Source organism: Eleutherodactylus coqui, chromosome 4 (genome assembly GCF_035609145.1).
Source record: "Eleutherodactylus coqui strain aEleCoq1 chromosome 4, aEleCoq1.hap1, whole genome shotgun sequence".
In the NCBI taxonomy this organism is placed as follows: domain Eukaryota; kingdom Metazoa; phylum Chordata; class Amphibia; order Anura; family Eleutherodactylidae; genus Eleutherodactylus; species Eleutherodactylus coqui.
In genome coordinates this window covers 111,422,154-111,446,595 of record NC_089840.1, presented here as the reverse complement: position 1 = coordinate 111,446,595, position 24,442 = coordinate 111,422,154, and the positions used below count along the sequence as shown (strand labels likewise).

The 24,442-nt window shown below is 47.7% G+C and overlaps 2 protein-coding genes across 2 annotated transcripts in view; one reads left to right on the top strand and one right to left on the bottom strand.

Annotated features, from left to right (window-relative positions):
- The window catches only part of ATG3 (autophagy related 3), a 34,443-nt gene extending 22,322 nt beyond the window's left edge, over window positions 1-12,121 (bottom strand). Inside the window, exons 1-2 of the mRNA XM_066599995.1 lie at window positions 11,911-12,121; window positions 11,722-11,819 (exon numbers count right to left, since the gene is read on the bottom strand). Coding sequence (XP_066456092.1) covers window positions 11,722-11,793 — 72 coding nt within the window. The 5' untranslated portion in view covers window positions 11,794-11,819; window positions 11,911-12,121. The remainder of the gene's footprint in view (window positions 1-11,721; window positions 11,820-11,910) is intronic.
- Window positions 12,122-12,340: 219 nt separating this feature from the next.
- Window positions 12,341-24,442, top strand: part of SLC35A5 (solute carrier family 35 member A5) — a 36,220-nt gene continuing 24,118 nt past the window's right edge. The window contains 1 exon segment of the mRNA XM_066599994.1: window positions 12,341-12,484. The gene's annotated coding sequence lies outside the window, so the exon portion shown is untranslated.

Below are 24,442 nucleotides of genomic sequence, written 5' to 3'. Positions count from 1 at the left end.
TTAGCAGTGCAATTAACAAAGTCTTCAGGTACATCAATAAGTGCAAATGCTGTTTTTTGCCATTTCTTTTGTCCAGGAACAAAAACAACAAATTAACCGATTCTGGACTTGTTTATCTGCATGTATTTGGGTCGTGTTGTGGTTATTTCAAATACCAACCTTCACGATTTCAAGGTAAACCATCCACCTGTGAGGTTGTCTCATGGTACCGTAGTGCGGTTGTTATACACTATGCTTCTGTAGACACTGCTCTTCTTTGTGGCTAGGAGCATCTGGAAGGCTCCGTTCACACCTTCAAAATGCCTATTTTTCTATTTCGGTATCTCATGCACGCTGTCCTGCCCCGGCTTCCTTTGTTTTGTTTCTTTCCTTGCTGTGTTTCCTAGCGACATGCGTATAAAACGCTGCATGTATGCAGTGTATTTGCGTATGTACATTGGTCTTATACGCACCCATAGAGGACAATAGGGCTCTATCGCGCGTAATACATGGTAAAATAGAACATGCTGCATTCTTTTTTTAAGCGCGTATTATACGCAATGAATATGCGCTAGTTTGAGCTACACAACTTTATTAGAAAAAAAAAAAGGTTTATAGTGAAAAACAATTTCTTATAAAAACAGATCACGAGGGATCAAAACTTATACTAACGATTTTAAAAATGTAAACGTGTGTTTAAAATTCATGCGTATTTACACGTATGTTTTTCGCATACGTGAAGCGTACATGAAAGTGGCGGCATGGATGGGCCCTGACTGCAGCAATACATGGATTTATTTTTTCACAGAGGCGGTACTGGAGCGCTCCTGCGACCCGATCCTATGAATTCAGCTCATTATAATAGCTTTGTATGCAAGACAAACAGAAATACGTTTTTTTTTGTCCACAATTATTACTTTGTTGTTTTTTTTTAAATGCTAATAAACTTTAGGAAACAAAAAGATCTGAAAGTCTGAGATATGTGAAAATAACGGAGTCTGTTACTAGATCTTGGCAGGAAAACAAAAGGGGGTTTCCAATAGTAAAAAAAAAATTACAAGTATAAACATATAAAATAAAGACCGAGAGACATGAACGCAGGAGGTCATGGGCAAAAAGTGACTGGTGTGCCAAAACTGGTTGTCTCAATGTAGAGAAATGAAGGAAATTCAAGAGTGAATGTGGAGGCTGGACAGCAGATCACCATGTAAAGAAAGAAGCCTGTAAGCGGGTTGAAGGTAAGACTTAACCCCCACAGCGATTTAAGGTACGCTTTCGGAATCGCACACAATGTCGCCCCAATATCTCATAGATGACATTTTGTTGGATCACCAGGTAAGCCAATCAGAAATGCAGAGGGAATATCCTTGTTGTATCCGGTTTAGCTCTTCCCAAACAGGTAGCCGTTATCAAGGCCCAGGCTCATAGCAAGGAAACTACTCCGTAGGCCCTAGGAAATCGAAGGGTGGATGTGGCAGCCAAACTATCCATATGGTTGCAACAGAGTCAGGTGTGGCTATCTTTGTTGTCCCTTTTACAGTAACAAGCCCCAAGCAGGTGAATAGGAGGAGTGGCATGGGGAGGGTGCGGAATCAGATGAGAAGGGAGTCTGGAGAAAAGGTAAACACCTGTGCCTTCCCCAAATTCTCTACTCTGTGATGTCACATTTGAACCATGGACCAACGCATTAGTCAAAGGAGGTAATGTGTGGAGTAACGTCTCCTGCTTGGATTGCCCAGGGTTCAATAACGCCGAGATCAGGTTTGAGCGGGGATGCATAGCTTGCACCCGTTAAACTCAGGCAAAGTTGCCAAAGTACCTCCTCGCTGTCACTCCAAGGCCAGACTACCCGTTTCAGCGACTACAGATAGACTACACACAACTATCCCAACTTCCTCAGGTAGGTGTATAGGAGAATGTGTTGGACCTCTTTTCAGGGTGGCCAGCGGCGTGGCCTGTGAAAAATGCCAATGCCAAAACCACTTATAAGAAAACTGTTGAATGACGTGATCTGTAAATAGGGTGCACCAGGGGTCATAGAAAGTGATAGAGGTAAACATTTCACTGGTCACATACTTCAGGAGATCCTACAGGGGTCACTCAGGCATTCCAAACCTCCCCAAGGAGTAGTGGCAGGGTAGAGATTCAATGTCACTCTGAAGTTAAAATACAAAAAGCAATATAAAAGATAGGAAAACCATGGCCAGAAGGTCTTCTCTTAGCTCTCTATTCAGTGCAAACCACATCCAAGAAAAAGACCAAGCTATCCCTGTATAAAGTTTTGTTTGGTAGAATCCCTGTAACAGGCCGATAAGTTCTTCAGTAGTTGTAGGCCCAGCATGGAGACCTCACATCCTCTGTTAAGGGCCTACACAAGCAGTTGACAGCCACTCAGGTATAGGTTCTCTTCAATTACAAATCCAGACTCACAAGAGGGGTCACAAACTACAAACAGGAGACTTGGTGGTCCTCAAAAGGCACATGTGAAAGAGCCTGGAGCCTAGATTTGATGGACCGTACCAGATACAGCTCACAACCATTACTTCAGTCAAACTGGAAAGAAAAAACACCAGGATACACGCCAGTCATTGCAAGAAAGGGTTGACCCCTGACCCTGAACAGCGTTCATAAATCTGTTTTTATTGTTCTCCATAGTTCCCAATATCAAAGGACTCAATTACGTGTTAAAAGATGATTGGGACAATAAATTTGTGAAACACCAGAAAGTTATTGTTGATGGATTTCAGACAGATCAAAAACTCCAGAAATTGTTAGATACGTACGCATAGCCCCATGGCCTCTTAAACTATGTCATATCTCTGAATCAAGGGGAATTCTATCCATTAGTTAAGGATGCACCTGACTTTAGTAAAGTTACAGATAATAGTTGAGATAAGGCATCTACATTGCAGGGTTACAGAACCCCTGGTCAGTACTCAACCCCTCGCTTCCAAACCAAAGGGCTGAGCATAGCAACACCCCCTTCATTCTCCTATCCAGATGTCCTGTCACCCACCAATAAATAACCATTCATGTGTAGATATTAGGGAAAGGGCATCGCGCCAAGGGGCATAACGAGAGGACAGACAGAAGCGGGATAGACATGCGATGACCCTACCTAAATGCTAGATATCACCATCTTGTTTAAACGGGTTAACGCCACTGATTGGAGGGAAAACAAAGTTTGCCATGTTTACACTTTGGGTGGCAAGAATTCTTAATGGATCTCCAGCAGCCTTATCCAATAGTCTTTATATGTGGATGTGAAGCATATAAGTAAGTGGCTCCCTAACATGGTGACAGGGCTCTGCACACCAGCCACCTTCATCAATCCCAGATCATTGTGGTTACTAATCAACATACTCTGGTCCTTCATCATCTCACAGCAGGACAAGGAGGTGTCAGATAATAGACCCCACATGCTGCCACTATGTAGATAACAGTCAACATGCAAATTAAAGCTGGTGTTCAAGTAATTGCAGAAAGGAAAGACAAATGGCTAACTGAACATGGAGACACAAGAGCCTCGGTGGAGCGATACCTTCTCAGCATTTCATCCTGCCAATTGGTTTAAACCCGTTGGGGGATGACTCATAGGAATCTTCTAAGCAATATTTCAGATATAAATATTGCGCCTTGCTACTTATTTACTGTGTAGAATAGCTTTAGGCCTCTTTCAAACGGGCTAAAATAAAAAAAAACCAAAAAAAACCCAGAAACATTGTACAAAACACATGTATATGACGCTCATGGTGTCCAATGGGTTCTTTCAGGCTGCAAAACATCTCTCCTGTGAAAGAACCCATTGGAAAGTGTAGTGGCCCGAAGTTGGGGTGTCTTTAGGGTGACATTATGTCTGTTCCATGTAAACTGTCTTTAGCGTGTATCTGTGTAGTGCTAACAAGCTGTGTAGTGACAGTCCCGTCTTGCTTAACGTGTATCGTGGGATTTTAGGACGCGTTAGGAGGTGCAGTCTAGTGGCGAGAGTAGAGAGAGCAGGGATGTAGTCAGTGGAGGCGGACGTGTTAACGGGAGGCTGGCGCTCGCCTTGCTTCTGCCTACACCGAGCTGTAGGCCTACTTTAGTCTTGGTGGGATGAGAGCAACAACCCCTGTCATGACAAGTCGTTGGAAGGTGTACGAGCAAAGAAGGTGTGCAGCAAGGTCGCGGAAGTAATGATGCTAGAGAAACTACAGAAGTGAGCACAGTGTGGAGAAAAAACAGAGCTGGAAGCGGTCTATACAACAGTGAGTTGTATGAGCCACTGTTAAATGAAAAGCCAGGGAAGTGAAAGCGGCCCTACCACAGTTACTCCATTACCTGCTAATGTAATCTCTGGGAAGACAACCTTCAGACAACTAGGACTGATGGGAATTGTTCTGGAGAAACACTAAGCGAAGAGAGAGAGAGCGTGGAAGCGAAATCTTGTGCTAATCGGGTGTTCGGAGCAATGTTGATTCAAGACTGCACTGCTGTGAACTGTACTTGTCAAACTTGTGTATACAAAGTGCTGAGTAAACTCTGTACCTTCGGTTTATCAGAAAGCTTTGTGAACTGCTCTCCATTATTTGATCACCATCAACTGGAGTTCATCCCCCAAAAGGTACTGGCGTCACCGTGACAACTACCATTTGACTGCGTAATTTTTCCCATGTGTGCGACTGGGTTGGCTGCTGTGTTTTTCCACCATTGATGGGGGGGGGGGGAAAAAAATCGCAGAGCCACCCGTGATGAGCACCTTGAAATCCCCATGGTCTCCCCCCCGCAACAGCCCAGTTGCCGCAAAAGCATAGACTTCACATATGTGCTTTTTGTAGCAATGTCGCATCGCTACAAAATCGTGTGGTTTTGTAGCCCGTGTGAAACAGACCTTTTGCTGCCTTCCAATACTCCTTAACCTTTCAGTGCCGAAGCAGTTTGCGCCTTAACGACCAACCAAATTCTCAGTTTTTGCATCGTCGTATTCCAGGAGCCATAACTTTTTAATTTTTCCATCAACATAGCCATATGAAGGCTTGTTTTCTGCGGGACAAGTTGTATATTTTAATGACATCCTTTTTGAATACATATAAAGTATTGAGTCATTTTTATTAATTTAATTTTTAGAGAAATTGGGAGGAAAAAAAAATTGCCATTTTTTTGGATTTCATTTTTACAGCGTTCAATGTGCAAAATATATAATGTGGCAACATCATTCTCTGCGTCAGCACGATTCCGACAACACCAATTTTATACCGTTTTTTTATGCTTTGCCATTCGTGTACACAAAACAGTTGTTATTTATTTATTTTTAAGATCGGCTTCTGGGTCGCCGCATTCCAAGAGCCATAGCATTTTTATTTTTCCAGCAACTGAGCTCTAGTGGGATGAACTCTAGTCTTCATTTATGCGATTTTTGGGAACATATACAACTATTTGATTGCTTTTTATTCCATTTTTTTTTTCTAGCAGATAAACAAAATCTTCATTTTTGCTGCTTTTTTTTAAATTTTTTACAGCATTCGCCATGCAGTATAAATAATATGTTAAATTAATTCTGCAGTGGGATTACACCAATAAAAAAAAAAAAAAGAAAAAAAAAGAAGAAGAGGCTGAGATTCGTAGGCGTCGTGTCCACAGGCGGATCCAGTTTGCAGAATCCACGCAGGTCACCCACATGGAAGCTCCGCAAAGCAGGCCGCAGATAGGGATGCATGATGTCACAAATACATTAAAACATGTGGATTTGATTTGTGGACCTTTCGGTCCGGAAAACAAATTACAGCATGCTCCTTTTTCTGCGGATCCCGCACAGACGGCTTTCATTGAAGTCAGTGGAAGCCGTTAGATCCGTGACACACCCGCAGCTGACGCGGGAAAGCTGGAGATTTAAAAAAAAAAAAAAAAAAAAAATGTTTAAAAAGATCAATGGCCGTGGGCAGGGTCGGATCCTGCTGCAGGCTCTCTCGTGCGGAATCCGATCCACCTGTGGACATGAGGCCATGGGCCACCGTAGCTGACAGACCCAGAGGCTATATTCAAGCCTCTGGGTGCCACAGCAACCCATCAGGGCCCTGTGATCACATTGTGGGGGTTAAACAACGTGGATCCGAAGTTTCTCCAGTCCCCGATGTTACAGCAAGTGCCCGGCTGTCATCCAACAGCCAAATACTCACTCTGGGCTTCTAATGCAGCGCCGTCAAATGATGGCGTTGCAGATTAAAGTCCCTTAACAGCCGCTGTTAAAAGATGTATGTGCAGTTGTTAAGGTAGAAAATGAGCTAAGACGGTAAGCAGGGTTGCACACCCCAAACCACGGCTTTATGAAAATGCATACACACCTACAAGGGAAAGTTTCCTTAATACTGACAGGTGAAGGGCGAAAATGTTGAAAGTATTGGATTATGTTTTACGCAGTAGTGTTAGGTGCATAATATTTGTGCTACGTGCAGAACAAGAACTAGGTGTGCAAAAGACAAGCACTGTAGTGCTGAGCATGCAGCTTTATCATAATTAACCTTTGTAATGTTTTACTAGTGAGAAGTATCTCATATGCTGTAGAATTGTTGACTTTGTGGGGGATGTTACACTATATAACCTCTTGCATTAGAACAATAAAACAGAAGAGCTTGGAAACATTACTTGGCATTTCTCATGGTTTTCTTCTCCGATGCATTGAATAATAATTAGGCATACCTGATTAATAAGACTATGATACCCCTTGAGCAAAAGCAGCCGAATACTCTAAAGATACTAATGCAATGTGCATCAGGTAATCGGAGAAGGGGCAGCCATCTTTATTTGCCCAGGACTGGAGGGTCACTTTAATCTAAACTGTCTTATGGTATCATTTATTCTAAAAACAGCTTAAAGGGAACCGGTCCCCATCTTTTCACAGCCCTGCCAGAGTAGTACAAGGTCGCGACAGATACGCTAATTACAGTGTTGCATATATCTATGCAGTAGTTTGGGAGAAAATCACATTTTATTAGCAGTAAGCTTATGCAGAGGACTACAGGAAGTAGTCCTCGATATTCATGAGTTGCAGGCTAGTCTCTGCCATCCAGCAACTGATTGACTGCTGTTTATTACTATGCATGGAGACATAGCCATCAGTGACTGGAGGGTAGGGAGGGCAGGGCTAGCTGCAGCTCATGAATATCGAGAACTAGTCCTGTGTCTGGCTTTCAACTCCTCAACTCTCCTTAATGCAGCATGGAAGCCCTTATTCCCACTTCTTGGTCCCAGAAGACGCAGACGGTTGGTCATGTGCTTATAACTGCATGTGAGCACTCAGGCAACAGAAGGCCTCATCGTCCATGGAAGAAAAACTGCTGAAGCCTGATTGGATTTAGGAGCCAAGAAACAAGATTTTCACATCCTATGAAAACAACTAAAGAAAGTTAGATGTTAGTGACAACTTTCTAGGACTATTGGCTCCTTAGCACCAGAGAGTCGGCACCAAAGGAAAGAAAGTAGAACAAAAACCTACAGCACAGTCCAGGCCTGAAGACAGACACAAAACAGAAAGTGAGAGAAAAAAATATAATATGTGCAGATATCTCGACCAAAACGAAGATTGTGAACAGGGGTTAACATTTTCATGAAGACATTTCCAACCCTTATAACAGCGGTCATTCTGTGCGGCCGCAGAAATATCTGTGTGGCTGCTCACATGTAGATACTATGTCTGGGTGAAGAGGAGTAGTACATAGCAGGGCAACAGGAAAAGCTTGTAGCCATATCTAGGTCTCCTATATATTAGGACAAGTACTAAGGGTGCATTGTGTAGTCATGTCTGGGTCCCCTATATATTAGGACACGTACTAGGGGTGCACTGTGTAGCCATGGCTGGGTCCCCTATATATTAGGACAAGTACTAATGGTGCCCTGTGTAGCCATGCCTGGGTCCCTTATATGTTAGGACAAGTACTGAGGGTGCCCTGTGTAGTCATGTCTGGGTCCCCTATATATTAGGACACGTACTAGGGGTGCACTGTGTAGCCATGTCTGGGTCCCCTATATATTAGGTCAAGTACTAAGGGTGCCCTGTGTAGTCATGTCTGGGTCCCCTACATATTACGACAAGTACTAAGGGTGCCCTGTGTAGTCATGTCTGGGTCCCCTACATATTACGACAAGTACTAAGGGTGCACTGTGTAGTCATGTCTGGGTCCCCTACATATTACGACAAGTACTAAGAGTGCACTGTGTAGTCATGTCTGGGTCCCCTATATATTAGGACAAGTACTAAGGGTGCACTGTGTAGCCATGTCTGGGTTCCTATATATTAGGATAAGTACTAAGGGTGCCCTGTGTAGTCATGTCTGGGTCCCCTATATATTATTAGGATAAGTACTAATGGTGCCCTGTGTAGGCATGTCTGGGTCCCCTATATATTAGGACAAGTACTAAGGGTGCCCTGTGTAGTCATGTCTGGGCCCCTATATATTAGGACAAGTACTAAGGGTGCCCTGTGTAGTCATGTCTGGGTCCCCTATATATTAGGACAAGTACTAGGGGTGCACTGTGTAGCCATGTCTGGGTCCCCTATATATTATTAGGATAAGTACTAATGGTGCCCTGTGTAGGCATGTCTGGGTCCCCTATATATTAGGACAAGTACTAATGGTGCACTGTCGCCATGTCTGGGTCCCCTATATATTAGGACAAGTACTAGGGGTGCCCTGTGTAGCCATGCCTGGGCCATCTATATATTAGGACAAGTACTAAGGCTGCACTGTGTAGCCATGTCTGGGTCCCCTATATATTAGGACAAGTACTAAGGCTGCACTGTGTAGCCATGTCTGGGTCCCCTATATATTAGAACAAGTTCTAAGCGTGCACTGTGTAGCCATGTCTAGGTCACTATATATTAGGACAAGTACTAAGGGTGCCCTGTGTAGCCATGTCTGGGCCATCTATATATTAGGACAAGTACTAAGGGTGCCCTGTGTAGCCATGTCTGGGTCCCCTATATATTAGGACAAGTACTAAGGGTGCCCTGTGTAGTCATGTCTGGGCCATCTATATATTAGGACAAGTACTAAGGGTGCCCTGTGTAGCCATGTCTGGGTCCCCTATATATTAGGACAAGTACTAAGGGTGCCCTGTGTAGCCATGTCTGGGTTACCTATATATTAGGACAAGTACTAAGGGTGCCCTGTGTAGCCATGCCTGGGCCATCTATATATTAGGACAAGTACTAAGGGTGCCCTGTGTAGTCATGTCTGGGCCATCTATATATTAGGACAAGTACTAAGGGTGCCCTGTGTAGCCATGTCTGGGTCCCCTATATATTATTAGGATAAGTACTAATGGTGCCCTGTGTAGGCATGTCTGGGTCCCCTATATATTAGGACAAGTACTAATGGTGCACTGTCGCCATGTCTGGGTCCCCTATATATTAGGACAAGTACTAGGGGTGCCCTGTGTAGCCATGCCTGGGCCATCTATATATTAGGACAAGTACTAAGGCTGCACTGTGTAGCCATGTCTGGGTCCCCTATATATTAGGACAAGTACTAAGGCTGCACTGTGTAGCCATGTCTGGGTCCCCTATATATTAGAACAAGTTCTAAGCGTGCACTGTGTAGCCATGTCTAGGTCACTATATATTAGGACAAGTACTAAGGGTGCCCTGTGTAGTCATGTCTGGGCCATCTATATATTAGGACAAGTACTAAGGGTGCCCTGTGTAGCCATGTCTGGGTCCCCTATATATTAGGACAAGTACTAAGGGTGCCCTGTGTAGTCATGTCTGGGCCATCTATATATTAGGACAAGTACTAAGGGTGCCCTGTGTAGCCATGTCTGGGTCCCCTATATATTAGGACAAGTACTAAGGGTGCCCTGTGTAGCCATGTCTGGGTTACCTATATATTAGGACAAGTACTAAGGGTGCCCTGTGTAGCCATGCCTGGGCCATCTATATATTAGGACAAGTACTAAGGGTGCCCTGTGTAGCCATGTCTGGGTCCCCTATATATTAGGACAAGTACTAAGGGTGCCCTGTGTAGCCATGTCTGGGTCCCCTATATATTAGGACAAGTACTAAGGGTGCCCTGTATAGCCATGTCTGGGTTACCTATATATTAGGACAAGTACTAAGGGTGCACTGTGTAGCCATGTCTGGGTCCCCTATATATTAGGAGAATAAAGCCTATTGACCCATTTGTCTCTCCAGAAATGAATATATGTTAGAGGCATCATATATACAGGCAGCTCTCTCCAATACAGTTTATAGGACTTATGAAATGCCAGGCCGTTACCTCGACATCCATCATCTACAAAGGAGAGAGGTGGCTCATGCATTGTCTCCTCTTTTGAGTGCAGATTGGGGGAAAAGGCAACACCCATTCTCTGAATAGGCGGGAGTCCTGGAAGTGGAACTTGCTGTACTTTGACTTATTATGGCATATATTTAGGTTAGACCATAAACATCTCAGATGCTAATACCCTTGCGGCCCTGGGAAGTGGTTCTGTATGGCCGTGTGGCCCTCCGACGAGAAGTTGTTCACCTTTGCTAGACGATGCTGCAGGTAAGGGATGGGCTGTTATGCCTGGCTGCCAGCAGATACCAAGGACTTGGTCCAGGGTACCTTCTTCTCCTCTCTACATAAGTCTTTGGAATGTTGCACCATGACAGAACCATGCATCTTTTTTAGGCGGTGGCTTAGCTGACTGACAGCCAGGCTCCTGCTCTAACAGCCAGTAGCGGAGAAACCTCAGATCCTGGCAGTTTAACCCCCACAATCAATAGCAACATGTATGCAGATGACAGGCGGAGGGGGCTCTTTCTGTCACCCATCGGCACCCCGCAAAGTATCAATGGGTTCCCATGGCAGCCGGGAAGCCTGTCAAAAGCCTCTGAGTTTACCATGTAACAGCCTATTAGACCCCGCCTCCTGTAGAGTCTAATAGGCTGCTGTCATAGGCTTAGTACAATGCAGTACAGAAGTAATGCAGTGTACTATCCTAGTGATCTCACAGTTGCATCTTCATGTCCTCTTCAGGGAATAAAAAAAACATAAGATTTAAGATAAAAAAGTCCAGTTTAAAAAAAAAAAAAAATTAAAAAAATTGTACTTTGACTTGAAACCAGCAGCGTATCCACAGCCTATTTCAGAAGGTACAGCGCTCCCTATAGGATGCCGGGGGGTGCTGATAGCGAGAAGACTTTGTAAGTAGGGGGGCGCCGTATCCTCCGAAATTAACCGATGCAGCGAAACATATGGTCTAAACGCACGCCAAACAAAAAACCTTCGCTTCTCATTCATCGTTCAAGTTTTGCACGGATAAAGGCCATCGTTGGCTCGTTCGCTTACGGTGAAACAGCGCCCGCCCAGCCACTGACACGGCGAATGGGAACGGCTGACCAATGCTCGGCTGAGCGCGCCAATGATGTATCTGCCGTATAAACAGGCTGCAGGAGAGCGAACGAGCTAGCGGTGACGGCACTAACTCCGTCAAACCAGAAGCGGCGGTCTAAAGCGATAGTTTTCCCGTGTAAACATGGCCACCACCCGGGTGACGGGCGAGAGCTAACTAGTCGCTCCGTTTTCAGCTCACTTTTCCCGCAATGTCATTGTGGAAGGGCCGCGGTTTGGACGGTAATACCAGCTTTATTTGCTAGTCAGCGGGCAACTTCTACCAGCTGGCGGCGCGCAGGGCAATGATTCTCTGCTCTGAACGGCTTCCCACAAGTGTGCCCACCCCAGAGAGCGCCCCCCCACTGGTGCCATGCTATGGTGGTGGACATACCTTCAGCACAGGAGTCAGGTACTCCGCCACTTCCAGCGCCTTCCCCTTCACCGTGTTGATAACGCTCTGCATGTCTCCTCTCTCCCCGCACAGGGGCGCTGTGTAAGAGAGGGGAAACAACCAACGTCAACTGCTATACCCGCACACAGCGCTGACAAGGGCGCCCGTCGTCATGGTAACAACCCTCACCTGCTACCAGGGTCTCTCAGGGGAACCTCTTCACCCTGTTCGTCCACCACTGTACCGGTCACATGGGGGCGCCACGCCCGGAAGTAGCCTGTGCGCATGTCCCGAGAGATGTGGGAGGGGCGTTTAACGGGTGTAGGTTCGGGTTGTTGTAGTTATGTAACCATGTTACGTCTGACAAACAGATGCAAGTCTGTGCTGTAGCCTATCAGTCCGGACGCCGCTTAGTAAAAGCGCTGTTAGTATATGTGAAGCAGTCTTGGTCACAGCGTATAGCCTTAAATATGCAAATTTTCTGAGAACGAGGCGTGGAAAAAGTGGTCAGCTCCAGTACCCGGAAGCGTGCTAGGCAGTGTAGTACGAGGCTTGGAACGCAGACGTCAGCTCCAGTACCCGGAAACGTGCTAGTGAATGTAGGTGCGAGGCTTGGACCGCAGACGTCAGCTTCAGAACCCGGAAGCGTGCCAGTAAGTGTAGGTGCGAGGCTGGCTGTATAGAGGTGTGCGGCGGGATGCGGGGCAGAGCGCGGGTGACGTGTCGCTGCCCTGCTGTCCGCTCTGTGCTGGGAACTGCTCAGGTGAGTTACACAGCGCCGCCTGCAGGATCGCAATACGGAAGGCATATAGGCGCCTGGCTAGAACATTGGGGGAGACTATGTAATAGCGGTCTACAGGTGGCAGCGCTGTGTATAGGGGTACACTGGGGGAGGGGTGCTCGCAATGGGGAACACACACATTCCTCAAGGACTGATTCCTAAATAACTTATTGCATGTCATCTAGGTTAGTATGCACTTACCTTGTATGTCACACCGCGAGGGCCACCTACCTGTCATGGGGTGGCAAACTCCCCTTCACCAGGAGCCACGTCAGCCATGGTTGTCTGCAAAGGGCCCATTGAAATTACTGTATATTAGTGTCACTACTCCTTAACCCCTTATGGACTGGTCCTTTTTAATTTAGTTTTTTCCTTCCCAGTTTTAAAAATTCCTAACTGTCATGTATCCATCAGCGGGGACGTCTGAGGGCTTGTTTTTTGCGGGGCGAGTTGTATTTTTCAATAGTGCTATGTAATGTACTGAAAAACTTTTAGGAAATTCTACGTGGAGCAAAATGTGAAAAAAAGGGTAATTCCACCACCTTTTTTTGGAGGGGGAGGATTCTTGGGTATAAGTGTATCTGGACGCCACCTGAAGTGGAGGTGGTGTCCAGATACAAGGGGTTTGGCAGTGCGGTCACGCCCCCTATGTTGTGATTGGCTGCACGGCATTCATGGTTTTGTTCAGACAAGTCCTGCTTCTTGTGTCGGTGTGAGTGTAGGCGCTGAACTTCAGCGCTGCTGGCAGGGCGCCGGTGCCTACTCTTACAGCGGGGCAACGGGTAGGAGGTCTCAGCAGTGCGGCCACCGGTGTGCCTACTGTTACACTGGGGCCAGTAGCAGGAGGTCTCAGCAGTGTGTCCAGCACCTGCAGGAGGAAGCATTACTAAGGGGCGCCAGGGAGAGTGACAGCGGCCCCAAGGCAGCGGAGGGCATCAGCTTCAGGCCACCTTGAGCGCTGCTGGCACGCCGGCTATAGTCAGAGTGGGCCCTGAAGCAGGACCTGTGAGGCTGAACAAAGGCAGAATGGCATGCAGCCAATCAGAAAAAGGGGCGTCACCGCACTATCAAAGCTCCTGTATCTTGACTCTACCACTATTTCCGGTGGCGTCAAGATACACTAATACAGGAGTCTTGTTTGTACAGTACACTCTGCAGCACAGATGACATAACTTCACTCTATGATACACTAGGATTACTACAATGCTACATTTATTGTTTGTTTTTTTGCTGTACTGTTAAAAAATAAAATTTCTTTGTAAAATATCATTTTATTTCCTGCCGCCATCTTCTGACAGCCATAACTTTTACTCCTCTGTGGACACAGTTGTGCGAGGGCTCATTTTTTTTGCAGGATGTCCTGTAGTTTCTATTGGTACCATTTTGGAGTACATGTGACTTTTTGATTACTTTTTAATTACATTTTATCTCTTGGAGACGGGGTGACCAAAAAAAGCTGAAATTCTGATGAGGTTTACCATACGGCGTAAATAACTCATCACTTTGATAGTTTGGACCTTCATGGGTTTAGCGATACCAAATATGTGTTTTTTTTTTGTTTTTTTTTTAAATAAATATAGAAAAAGGGATTTTTTTTTAACCCTTTATTACTAGAGATGAGTGAGCACCAAAATGCTCGGGTGCTCGTTACTCGGGACGAACTTTTCGCGATGCTCAAGGGTTCGTTTCGAGTAACGAACCCCATTGAAGTCAATGGGCGACCCGAGCATTTTTGTATTTCGCCGATGCTCGCTAAGGTTTTCATGTGTGAAAATCTGGGCAATTCAAGAAAGTGATGGGAACGACACAGCAACGGATAGGGCAGGCGAGGGGCTACATGTTGGGCTGCATCTCAAGTTCACAGGTCCCAATATTAAGCCACAATAGCGGCAAGAGTGGGTGCCCCCCCCCCTCCCAACAACTTTTACTTCTGAAAAGCCCTCATTAGCATGGCATACCTTAGCTAAGCACCACACTACCTCCAACAAAGCACAATCACTGCCTGCATGACACTCCGCTGCCACTTCTCCTGGGTTACATGCTGCCAAATCCCCCCCCCCCTCCCCCCCCCATCACGAACCAGTGTCCACAGCGCACACCAAACTGTCCCTGCCCAGCCTTCAGCTGCCCTCATGCCACGCCACCCTCATGTCTATTTATAAGTGCGTCTGCCACAGGAAAAGCAGGCACACACTGCAGAGGGTTGGCATGGCTAGGCAGCGACCCCCCCCCCCATAAAAGGGGCGGGCCGATAGTCCACAATGCTGTACAGAAGCAATGAGAAATCCAATCCTGTGCCACCTCCATCTGGAGCTGCACACGTGGGCATAGCAATGGGGAACCTATGTGCCACACACTATTCATTCTGTCAAGGTGTCTGCATGCCCCAGTCAGACCGCGGTTTTTTATAAATAGTCACAGGCAGGTACAACTCCGCAATGGGAATTCCGTGTGCACCCACAGCATGGGTGGCTCCCTGGAACCCACCCGCTGTACATAAATGTATCCCATTGCATTGCCCATCACAGCTGAGGTAATGTCGTGGTTAATGCAGGTGGGCTTCGGCCCACACTGCATGCCGCAGTCAGACTGGGGTTCTTTAGAAGTGGACAGATGTAGGTTAAACTCCGTGTGCACCTACAGCATGGGTGGCTCCCTGGAACCCAGCGGTGGTACATAAATATATCCCATTGCAGTGCCCTACTCAGCAGAGCTAACGTCAGATACAATACAGGTGGGCTTCGGCCAACACTGCATGCCCCAGTCAGACTGGGGTTCTTTAGAAGTGGACAGATGTAGGTTAAACTCCGTGTGCACCTACAGCATGGGTGGGTGCCAGGAAGCCACCGGCGGTACATAAATATATCCCATTGCATTGCCCAACACAGCTGAGGTAATGTCGTGGTTAATGCAGGTGGGCTTCGGCCCACACTGCATGCCCCAGTCTGACTGGGGTTCTTTAGAAGTGGACAGATGTAGGTTAAACTCCGTGTGCACCTACAGCATGGGTGGCTCCCTGGAACCCACCGCTGGTACATAAATATATCCCATTGCAGTGCCCTACTCAGCAGAGCTAACGTCAGATACAATATAGGTGGGCTTTGGCCCACACTGCATGCCCCAGTCAGACTGGTAATATGTACCTTAACAGTAACCTCGTTGGTGGTAATGTGGTGGTGACTGCGGACCTAGTAGCACCGTTTTATGTAGTTGGTTTTCGGAATGTGGCCATGATTAAGTGGGCCGTGGCGGGGGGATGGTGGTGGTGCTCTCTTGTTGTGTCGTTAAAGGTGAAATTCTTGGACTGCCACCAGACGGACCAATGCAAAGGTATTTGCCAAGAATGTTTTCATTGTTGGAGGAGGAGGGGGATGTTTTGGAGGCACTATGTGTCCTCTCCACGTGTGCGTGGTTATATGCCCCTTAACAGTAACAGCGTTGGTGGGAAATGGCCTCGCCGCCATCATGTCTTTGTGAAGCCTCTGTTTCCACACCCCAGTGACATACCATTAGCTGCGGTATAGGCAGAGCCCCGAATTATTAACATTTCAGCGGTAGTATTAGGGACAGGCCCCACTAACATATCACTAGCAGCAGTATAGGGGGAGCGCAGTCTTAGTTCCATTTCAGTAATAGTAGCACTCAAGACAGGCCCCAGTAACAATTCCGAAGCAGCAGTATAGGAGGAGCACAGTCTTAGTTCCATTTCAGTAATAGTAGCACTCAAGACAAGCCCCAGTAACAATTCCCATTGCAGCAGTTTAGGGAGATAACAGTCTCTTTCACATTTTAGTAGCTGCAGTATAGACAAGGCCCCAGTTACATTTATGTAGCAAAAGTGTAGGCCAACCCCACTCACCTTTCTGTACCATGAGTGCAGGCGAAGAACATAGAAATTACACTGTAGGTGAGGGCCCAAAAAAATTGATGTAGCAACAGTACTAATGTACCTCAGAAAAAAATGGCCATGCCCAACCAAGATGGCAGGTGAAACCCATTAATCGCTTAGGTCAATGTGGCTTAAGTGGTAACGAGGCCTGGAGGCAGCCCAGTTTAACGAAAAATTTGTTGAAGTTAAAGTTTCATCGCTTGTAAGAGCATTGAAACGTATAAAAATTGTTTGGAAAAATTATATGAGTGAGCCTTGTGGCCCAAAGAAAAATTGCCTGTTCGGCGTGATTATGTGAGGTTTCAGGAGGAGGAGCAGGAGGAGGAGGAGGAATATTATACACAGATTGATGAAGCAGAAATGTCACCATTTTGGATGGTGATACAGAACGATGCTTCCATCCGCGGGTGCAGCCTACGTATTGCTTAGGTATCGTTGCTGTCAGCTGGTGGAGAAGAGAAGTCTGGGGAAATCCAGGCTTTGTTCATCTTGATGAGTGTAAGCCTGTCGGCACTGTCGGTTGACAGGCGGGTACGCTTATCTGTGATGATTCCCCCAGCCGCACTAAACACCCTCTCTGACAAGACGCTAGCCGCAGGACAAGCAAGCACCTCCAGGGCATACAGCGCAAGTTCAGGCCACGTGTCCAGCTTCGACACCCAGTAGTTGTAGGGGGCAGAGGCGTCACGGAGGACGGTTATGCGATCGGCTACGTACTCCCTCACCATCCTTTTACAGTGCTCCCGCCGACTCAGCCTTGACTGGGGAGCGGTGACACAGTCTTGGTGGGGAGCCATAAACCTGTCCAGGGCCTTAAAGAGTGTTGCACTGCCTGTGCTGTACATACTGCTCGATCTCCGCACCTCCCCTGCTACCTGGCCCTCGGAACTGCGCCTTCTGCCACTAGCGTTGTCGGATGGGAATTTTACCATCAGCTTGTCCGCCAGGGTCCTGTGGTATAGCAACACTCTCGAACCCCTTTTCTCTTCGGGAATGAGAGTGGAAAGGTTCTCCTTATACTGTGGTTCGAGCAGTGTGTACACCCAGTAATCCGTAGTGGCCAGAATGCGTGTAACGCGAGGGTCACGAGAAAGGCATCCTAACATGAAGTCAGCCATGTGTGCCAGGGTACCTGTACGCAACACATGGCTGTCTTCACTAGGAAGATCACTTTCAGGATCCTCCTCCTCCTCCTCCTCAGGCCATACACGCTGAAACGATGACAGGCAAGCAGCATGGGTACCGTCAGCAGTGGGCCAAGCAGTCTCTTCCCCCTCCTCCTCATGCTCCTCCTCCTCCTCAACGCGCTGAGATATAGACAGGAGGGTGCTCTGACTATCCAGCGACATACTGTCTTCCCCCGCCTCCGTTTCCGAGCGCAAAGCATTTGCCTTTATGCTTTGCAGGGAACTTCTCAAGAGGCATAGCAGAGGAATGGTGACGCTAATGATTGCAGCATCGCCGCTCACCACCTGGGTAGACTCCTCAAACTTTCCAAGGACCTGGCAGATGTCTGCCAACCAGGCCCACTCTTCTGAAAATAATTGAGGAGGCTGACTCCCACTACGCCGCCCATGTTGGAGTTGGTATTCCACTATAGCTCTACGCTGCTCATAGAGCCTGGCCAACATGTGGAGCGTAGAGTTCCACCGTGTGGGCACGTCGCACAGCAGTCGGTGCACTGGCAGATTAAACCGATGTTGCAGTGTCCGCAGGGTGGCAGCGTCCGTGTGGGACTTGCGGAAATGTGCGCAGAGCCGGCGCACCTTTCTGAGCAGGTCTGACAAGCGTGGGTAGCTTTTCAGAAAGCGCTGAACCACCAAATTAAAGACGTGGGCCAGGCATGGCACGTGCGTGAGGCTGCCGAGCTGCAGAGCCGCCACCAGGTTACGGCCGTTGTCACACACGACCATGCCCGGTTAGAGGCTCAGCGGCGCAAGCCAACGGTCGGTCTGCTCTGTTAGACCCCGCAGCAGTTCGTGGGCCGTGTGCCTCTTCTCTCCTAAGCTGAGTAGTTTCAGCACGGCCTGCTGATGCTTGCCCACCGCTGTGCTACCACGCCGCGCGACACCGACTGCTGGCGACGTCCTGCTGCTGCTGCTGCTGCTGACACATCTAGATTGCGAGACAGAGGTTGAGGAGGAGGAGGAGGGTGCTTTAGTGGAGGAGGCATACACTGCCGAACATACCACCACCGAGCTGGGGCCCGCAATTCTGGGGGTGGGTAGGACGTGAGCGGTCCCAGGCTCTGACTCTGTCCCAGCCTCCACTAAATTCACCCAATGTGCCGTCAGGGAGATGTAGTGGCCCTGCCCGCCTGTGCTTGTCCACGTGTCCGTTGTTAAGTGGACCTTGCCACTAACCGCATTGGTGAGTGCGCGTTCAATGTTGCGGGAGACGTGGTCGTGCAGGGCTGGGATGGCACATCGGGAAAAGTAGTGGCGACTGGGAACTGAGTAGCGCGGGGCCGCCGCCGCCATCATACTTTTGAAGGACTCCGTTTCCACAACCCTATACGGCAGCATCTCAAGGCTGATAAATTTGTCTCTGTGGACGGTTAACGCTTGAGCGTGCGGGTGCGTGGCGCCGTACTTGCGCTTGCGCTCAAACACTTGCGCTAGCGACGGCTGGACGGTGCGGTGCGAGACATTGCTGGATGGGGCCGAGGACAGCGGAGGTGAGGGTGAGGGTGTGGGTGCAGGCCAGGAGACAGTAGTGCCAGTGTCCTGAGAGGGGGGTTGGATCTCAGTGGCAGGTTGGGGCACAGGGGGAGAGGCAGCGGTGCAAACCGGAGGCGGTGAACGGCCTTCGTCCCACCTTGTGGGGTGCTTGGCCATCATATGTCTGCGCATGCTGGTGGTGGTGAGGCTGTTGGTGGTGGCTCCCCGGCTGATCTTGGCGCGACAAAGGTTGCACACCACTGTTCGTCGGTCGTCAGGCGTCTCTGTGAAAAACTGCCAGACCTTAGAGCACCTCGGCCTCTGCAGGGTGGCATGGCGCGAGGGTGCGCTTTGGGAAACAGTTGGTGGATTATTCGGTCTGGCCCTGCCTCTACCCCTGGCCACCGCACTGCCTCTTCCAACCTGCCATGCTGCTGCCCTTGCCTCCCCCTCTAAAGACCTGTCCTGAGTAGGCGTTGCACACCAGGTGGGGTCAGTCACCTCATCGTCCTGCTTCTCTTCCTCCGAATCCTCTGTGCGCTCCTCCCTCGGACTTACTGCCCTTACTACTACCTCACTGCAAGACAACTGTGTCTCATCGTCATCGTCCTCCTCTCCCACTGAAAGCTCTTGAGACAGTTGCCGGAAGTCCCCAGCCTCATCCCCCGGACCCCGGGAACTTTCCAATGGTTGGGCATCAGTGACGATAAACTCCTCTGGTGGGAGAGGAACCACTGCTGCCCAATCTGAGCAGGGCCCGAGAACAGTTCCTGGGAGTCTGCCCGCTCCTGAGCATGTGTCATTGTAGTGGAGTGAGGAGGCTGGGAGGAAGGAGGATCAGCAGCCAGAGGATTCGGATTTGCAGCACTGGACGGCACCGAACTGTGGGTGGATGATAGCTTGCTCGAAGCACTTTCTGCCATCCACGACAGGACCTGCTCACACTGCTCATTTTCTAATAAAGGTCTCCCGCGTGGACCCATTAATTGGGCGATGAATGTGGGGACGCCAGAAACGTGCCTCTCTCCTAATCGCGCAGCAGTCGGTTGCGATACACCTGGATCAGGAGCTCGGCCTGTGCCCACACCCTCACTTGGGCCTACGCGTCCTCGGCCGCGTCCACGTCCTCTAGGCCTACCCCTACCCCTCAGCATGCTGTATTACCAGTGATTTCCCAGCCAGGAAATAAATTGGCGCAAGCCTGCAGGCCAAATAGAATTTTTCCCTTTTTTTTAAAAGGAAAGGCCCACTGACTATATTCAATCAGATAAGAGGAAATGTGTTCCACAGAACTGCAGTGTTATATGAAGTGCAGCAGAGCAGTGATTTTTTTCCCAGCCAGGAAATAAATTGGCGCAAGCCTGCTGTTAAACGTAGCTGGCTGCGTATGATTTCTTTACGTTCTCCACCCACCACACACGTACCCAGAACGCTGAGGACTGTCAGAGGCAGGCCAAATAGAATTTTTCCCTTTTTTTTTTTTAAAGGGAAGGCCCACTGACTATATTCAATCAATAATATATGTCTTCTGGCCCTGCCTACACAATTCTGTCCCTGTAGTATTACTGCAGGGCGCAATGCTCTGCACAGCCGATTTTGAAAAAAAAAAAATATGCAACACTGCTAACAGCAGCCTGCACAGTACTGCACACGGTTAAATGTGGCCCTAAGAAGGACCGTTGGGGTTCTTGAAGCCTACACTCACTCCTAACACTCTCCCTGCCTAACCACCACTTCTGTCCCTGTAGTATTACTGCAGGGCGCAATGCTCTGCACAGCCGGTTTTGAAAAAAAAAAAAAATTGTGCAACACTGCTAACAGCAGCCTCCACAGTACTGCACACGGATAGATGTGGCCCTAAGAAGGACCGTTGGGGTTCTTGAAGCCTACACTCACTCCTAACACTCTCCCTACAGCAGCTCCAACACAACAGCACTTTCCCTCAGCTAACTCACAACGCATCTGAGGCGAACCGCGGGAGGGGCCGATTTTTATACTCGGGTGACATCTGATCTCGCCAGCCACTCACAGCGGGGGGGTGGTATAGGGCTTGAACATCACAGGGGGAAGTTGTAATGCCTTCCCTGTCTTTCAATTGGCCAGAAAAGCGCGCTACCGTCTCAGAGAGGAAAGTGAAAGTAACACGAACACCGCGTGGTGCTCGTTAAGAGTAACGAGCATCCCGAACACCCTAATATTCGCCCGAGCATCAAGCTCGGACGAGTACGTTCGCTCATCTCTATTACCCTTTTTTCTTTTTTAATTTACTGATTTTAAAATCGGTCACAGTGTGTTCAAACCTTCTGGTGGCCATCCATACACCAGGGTTCCACCCTCATTATTAGATTCAAATAAAAAAAAATGAACAGACTAGACAACATATAAAGTTAGTTTTTTCAGTGACTGGACAATGGGGACAAACTTGTGATGGTCTAACCGCTCATGTAGTATGCTATAATACCATAGTATTAAATAATATTGCAATCTGACAGGGAATCTATCAAGCCACTCTAGAGGCATGGCTTGATAGGCAATCTGCAATGGTGGAAGGCCCCTGGCTGCCATGGCAACCAAACGGGACCCCCTATCTCCTAACGGGTCATTTAAATGCCACTATCTGAATTGACAGCAGCATTTAAAGGGTTAACAGCTGCAATCAGCAGGAGTGCATTTACTTTGTGTTAAATATCCAAATCTTTTCATTGTCTATCATTATGAACCTAGATGTTACCTTTTTTTAATTTTGCTATGTTATCCTTTTTTAAAACGAGTTTTTATGGCGGGGGGGGGGGGGGGGGGTCGGAGCTGCGGCACCACCTGTGAGCGGCTGAACAAAGTAGTGTGGAGGTGAGCTAGAGTTCAGAATCCAAGTTGGCACCCGCTAACTGTGCTGGCACCGCCCCTCTGCCAAGTGCTGGAGGTGTGTTCTTAGAGCACGCCTGAGGTTTTGTGTGTCAGGGATTGCCCGGATAGTTCCAGAGGATCGGTGCTGCTCTGGAGAAGTCTTGGAGTCGGGAATGAGTGGTTCGAATTAAAGGGGCACTCAGTCTGATTTCGTGAGTGGAGGGTGCTTGCTGGGTGGTGGATTTGAGATGAGGGATTTCCCTGATGCTTGCATTAGATGTGTGGCAAGTTGCGTCATCTTGTTGAAGCAACCTTCTGTTAACCCCTTAGTGACCAAGCCTGTTTGCGCCTTAGTGACCAGGCCAAATTTTGGAAATCTGACCTGTATCTCTTTAACATGCAATAACTCTGTAATGGCTTAGCATATCCCAGTGATTCTGACATTGTTTTTTTCGCCAAATATTGTACATGGGTGGTAAAAATAGACCAATAGAATTTATGCATATTTATTAAAAGCGCCAAAATTGGGAAAATTTTGAGAAAATTATGTTTTCTTTACATTTTCAATTGCAATATCTCAAATATGTGCAAACATGCTGTACAAAGTTTTGTATAAGATATATATTTCTATCTATTTACTTTATTCTTGAAGCACATTTGAAGCACACTTTTTTTAAACCGTTTAGGGAGACGTACAAATTTAACATTGATTATATTAATTATCAACATTTTGAGGAACACTTTATTTTCCTACACTAAGCCAAGATTGCAGAGGCTTATAGGTGTCAGAATGATAGATTTCCCCCCCCCCCCCCACAGATGACTCCATTTTAAAAACTATAACCCTTACTATATTCACTGAGGGGGGGGGGGGTCAGGAGTATTTTGACCCCCACGGGTTTGTTTTTTTTTTCAGGAATTAATGCAATTTAGAGGAGAAAAAATAAAATTTCATATGTTTGCAAATATGTCATTTAAATATAGTGCATATGAAAATGAGGATTTACACTCTAAAATGGATTCCCCTGTTTGTCCCGTGTTCAGAAACCTACCCATTGTGGCCCTAATCTACTTACAGGGCCCATGGCTAGGCCTATAATGGAGGGAACACCCGTTGGATTGTAGGGCACAACTGAATACATTCCAGGCCCAATTGCTCACTAGTGCAGAAAAATAAATTGACTCCCTAAAAATAATCCCCCCCCCCCCCCCCCCCCCCCGCTCCGCGCCCTTTTCAGCATTCCCTAAATCTTCGGTAAAAGTAATAATGTAAACTGTGTGGTATTTCTGAAGACAGGGGTAATTACGGAGGCTGGTTGGGATGGGCACATGGGGCAATTAAAATGGGTACCCCCTCCTCCCATGCTTTTTTGGGGGGTATTTCTTGACCTCAGTGGCGGGGATGGGGTGTAAAAACTGGTGCTCTGTGAGGCTTCGTAAGCTTGCTGAGGTGGGGAGATCTCACACAGAAGGAGCTTAAAAAGCTGCTCCTGGATCTGCAGGAAGGCGAGCGTTCCTGGGGCTGCAGCGGATCCCATCTGTGCGCACGGCCGCGGCGCTGCATACAGCCTCATAACTGCGTACTCACACAGGCGGTCGTGCGCAGTACGCCGCTTGTTTGTATTTCTCGCATGGTCGCTTAGCGATAATGCGGGTACCTGCAGCCCGTTCACAATGTAGTTGAATATGGACTGCAGGTATATCCGCAACCATGGAGCATGATGGGCTCTGTCATGGATATCTGCAGTAAAATAGAACATGCTGCGTTTTGTTTTGTGCGAGTGCATAACGTAATTCTGACCCGCTAATGTGAGCAGAACTGTCTAATCCAGTGCATTGTATTGATCCGCGTATTACTGTGGATCAGACGCATGTGGAATCTGTAATTCCTATCCAGTCGTCTGCAACCGCTCAATGAGGCCACCAGTCACTGCTCCAGGCTCTCAGCGACCTTTGGTACCCAGAAGGTCCTCCCCAGCTTCTGCGAATGTGTCTGGCATTTTGCCGGTGGGCGCATGTGCAGAAGCCAGGAAGGTCCACGGAGGAGGATTGCTTTGGGGTTCAAATACAGGGGCCTCCAGTGAAAAGTTTAATCTCTTCTCACAGATTGCATCGGTGAGGGGAGATGAAACCACCTTTTTTTAAAACTTTTACGTGATCGCCATTATCCAATTGGATAACGGCAATTACATGACCAGGAACAGCATACTGCCCCCCTCCGTGACATCTCCAGGTTCTCAACTACTTTTGGTAGCCAACAGCAGGGAGATTTTAAATTTCCTAGGCAATCCTCAACTTTTGCGCATGTGTCTGCCATTTTGCTGACGGGCACATGCGCAGAAGCCGTGATAAGGTCCGCGGATAAAGATCCCATTGTGGAAGAAATCCTGGGGACCTTAGTTATGTAATTTCATCTCCCCTCACAAATATGATCCGTAAGGGAAGATAAAACTAACTTTCTAAACTTTTTATTTTAACTTTTTTTTTTTAAACTTTCCATGATAACTGTTATCGAATGGATAACAGTGACCATGTGACTGGGAACTG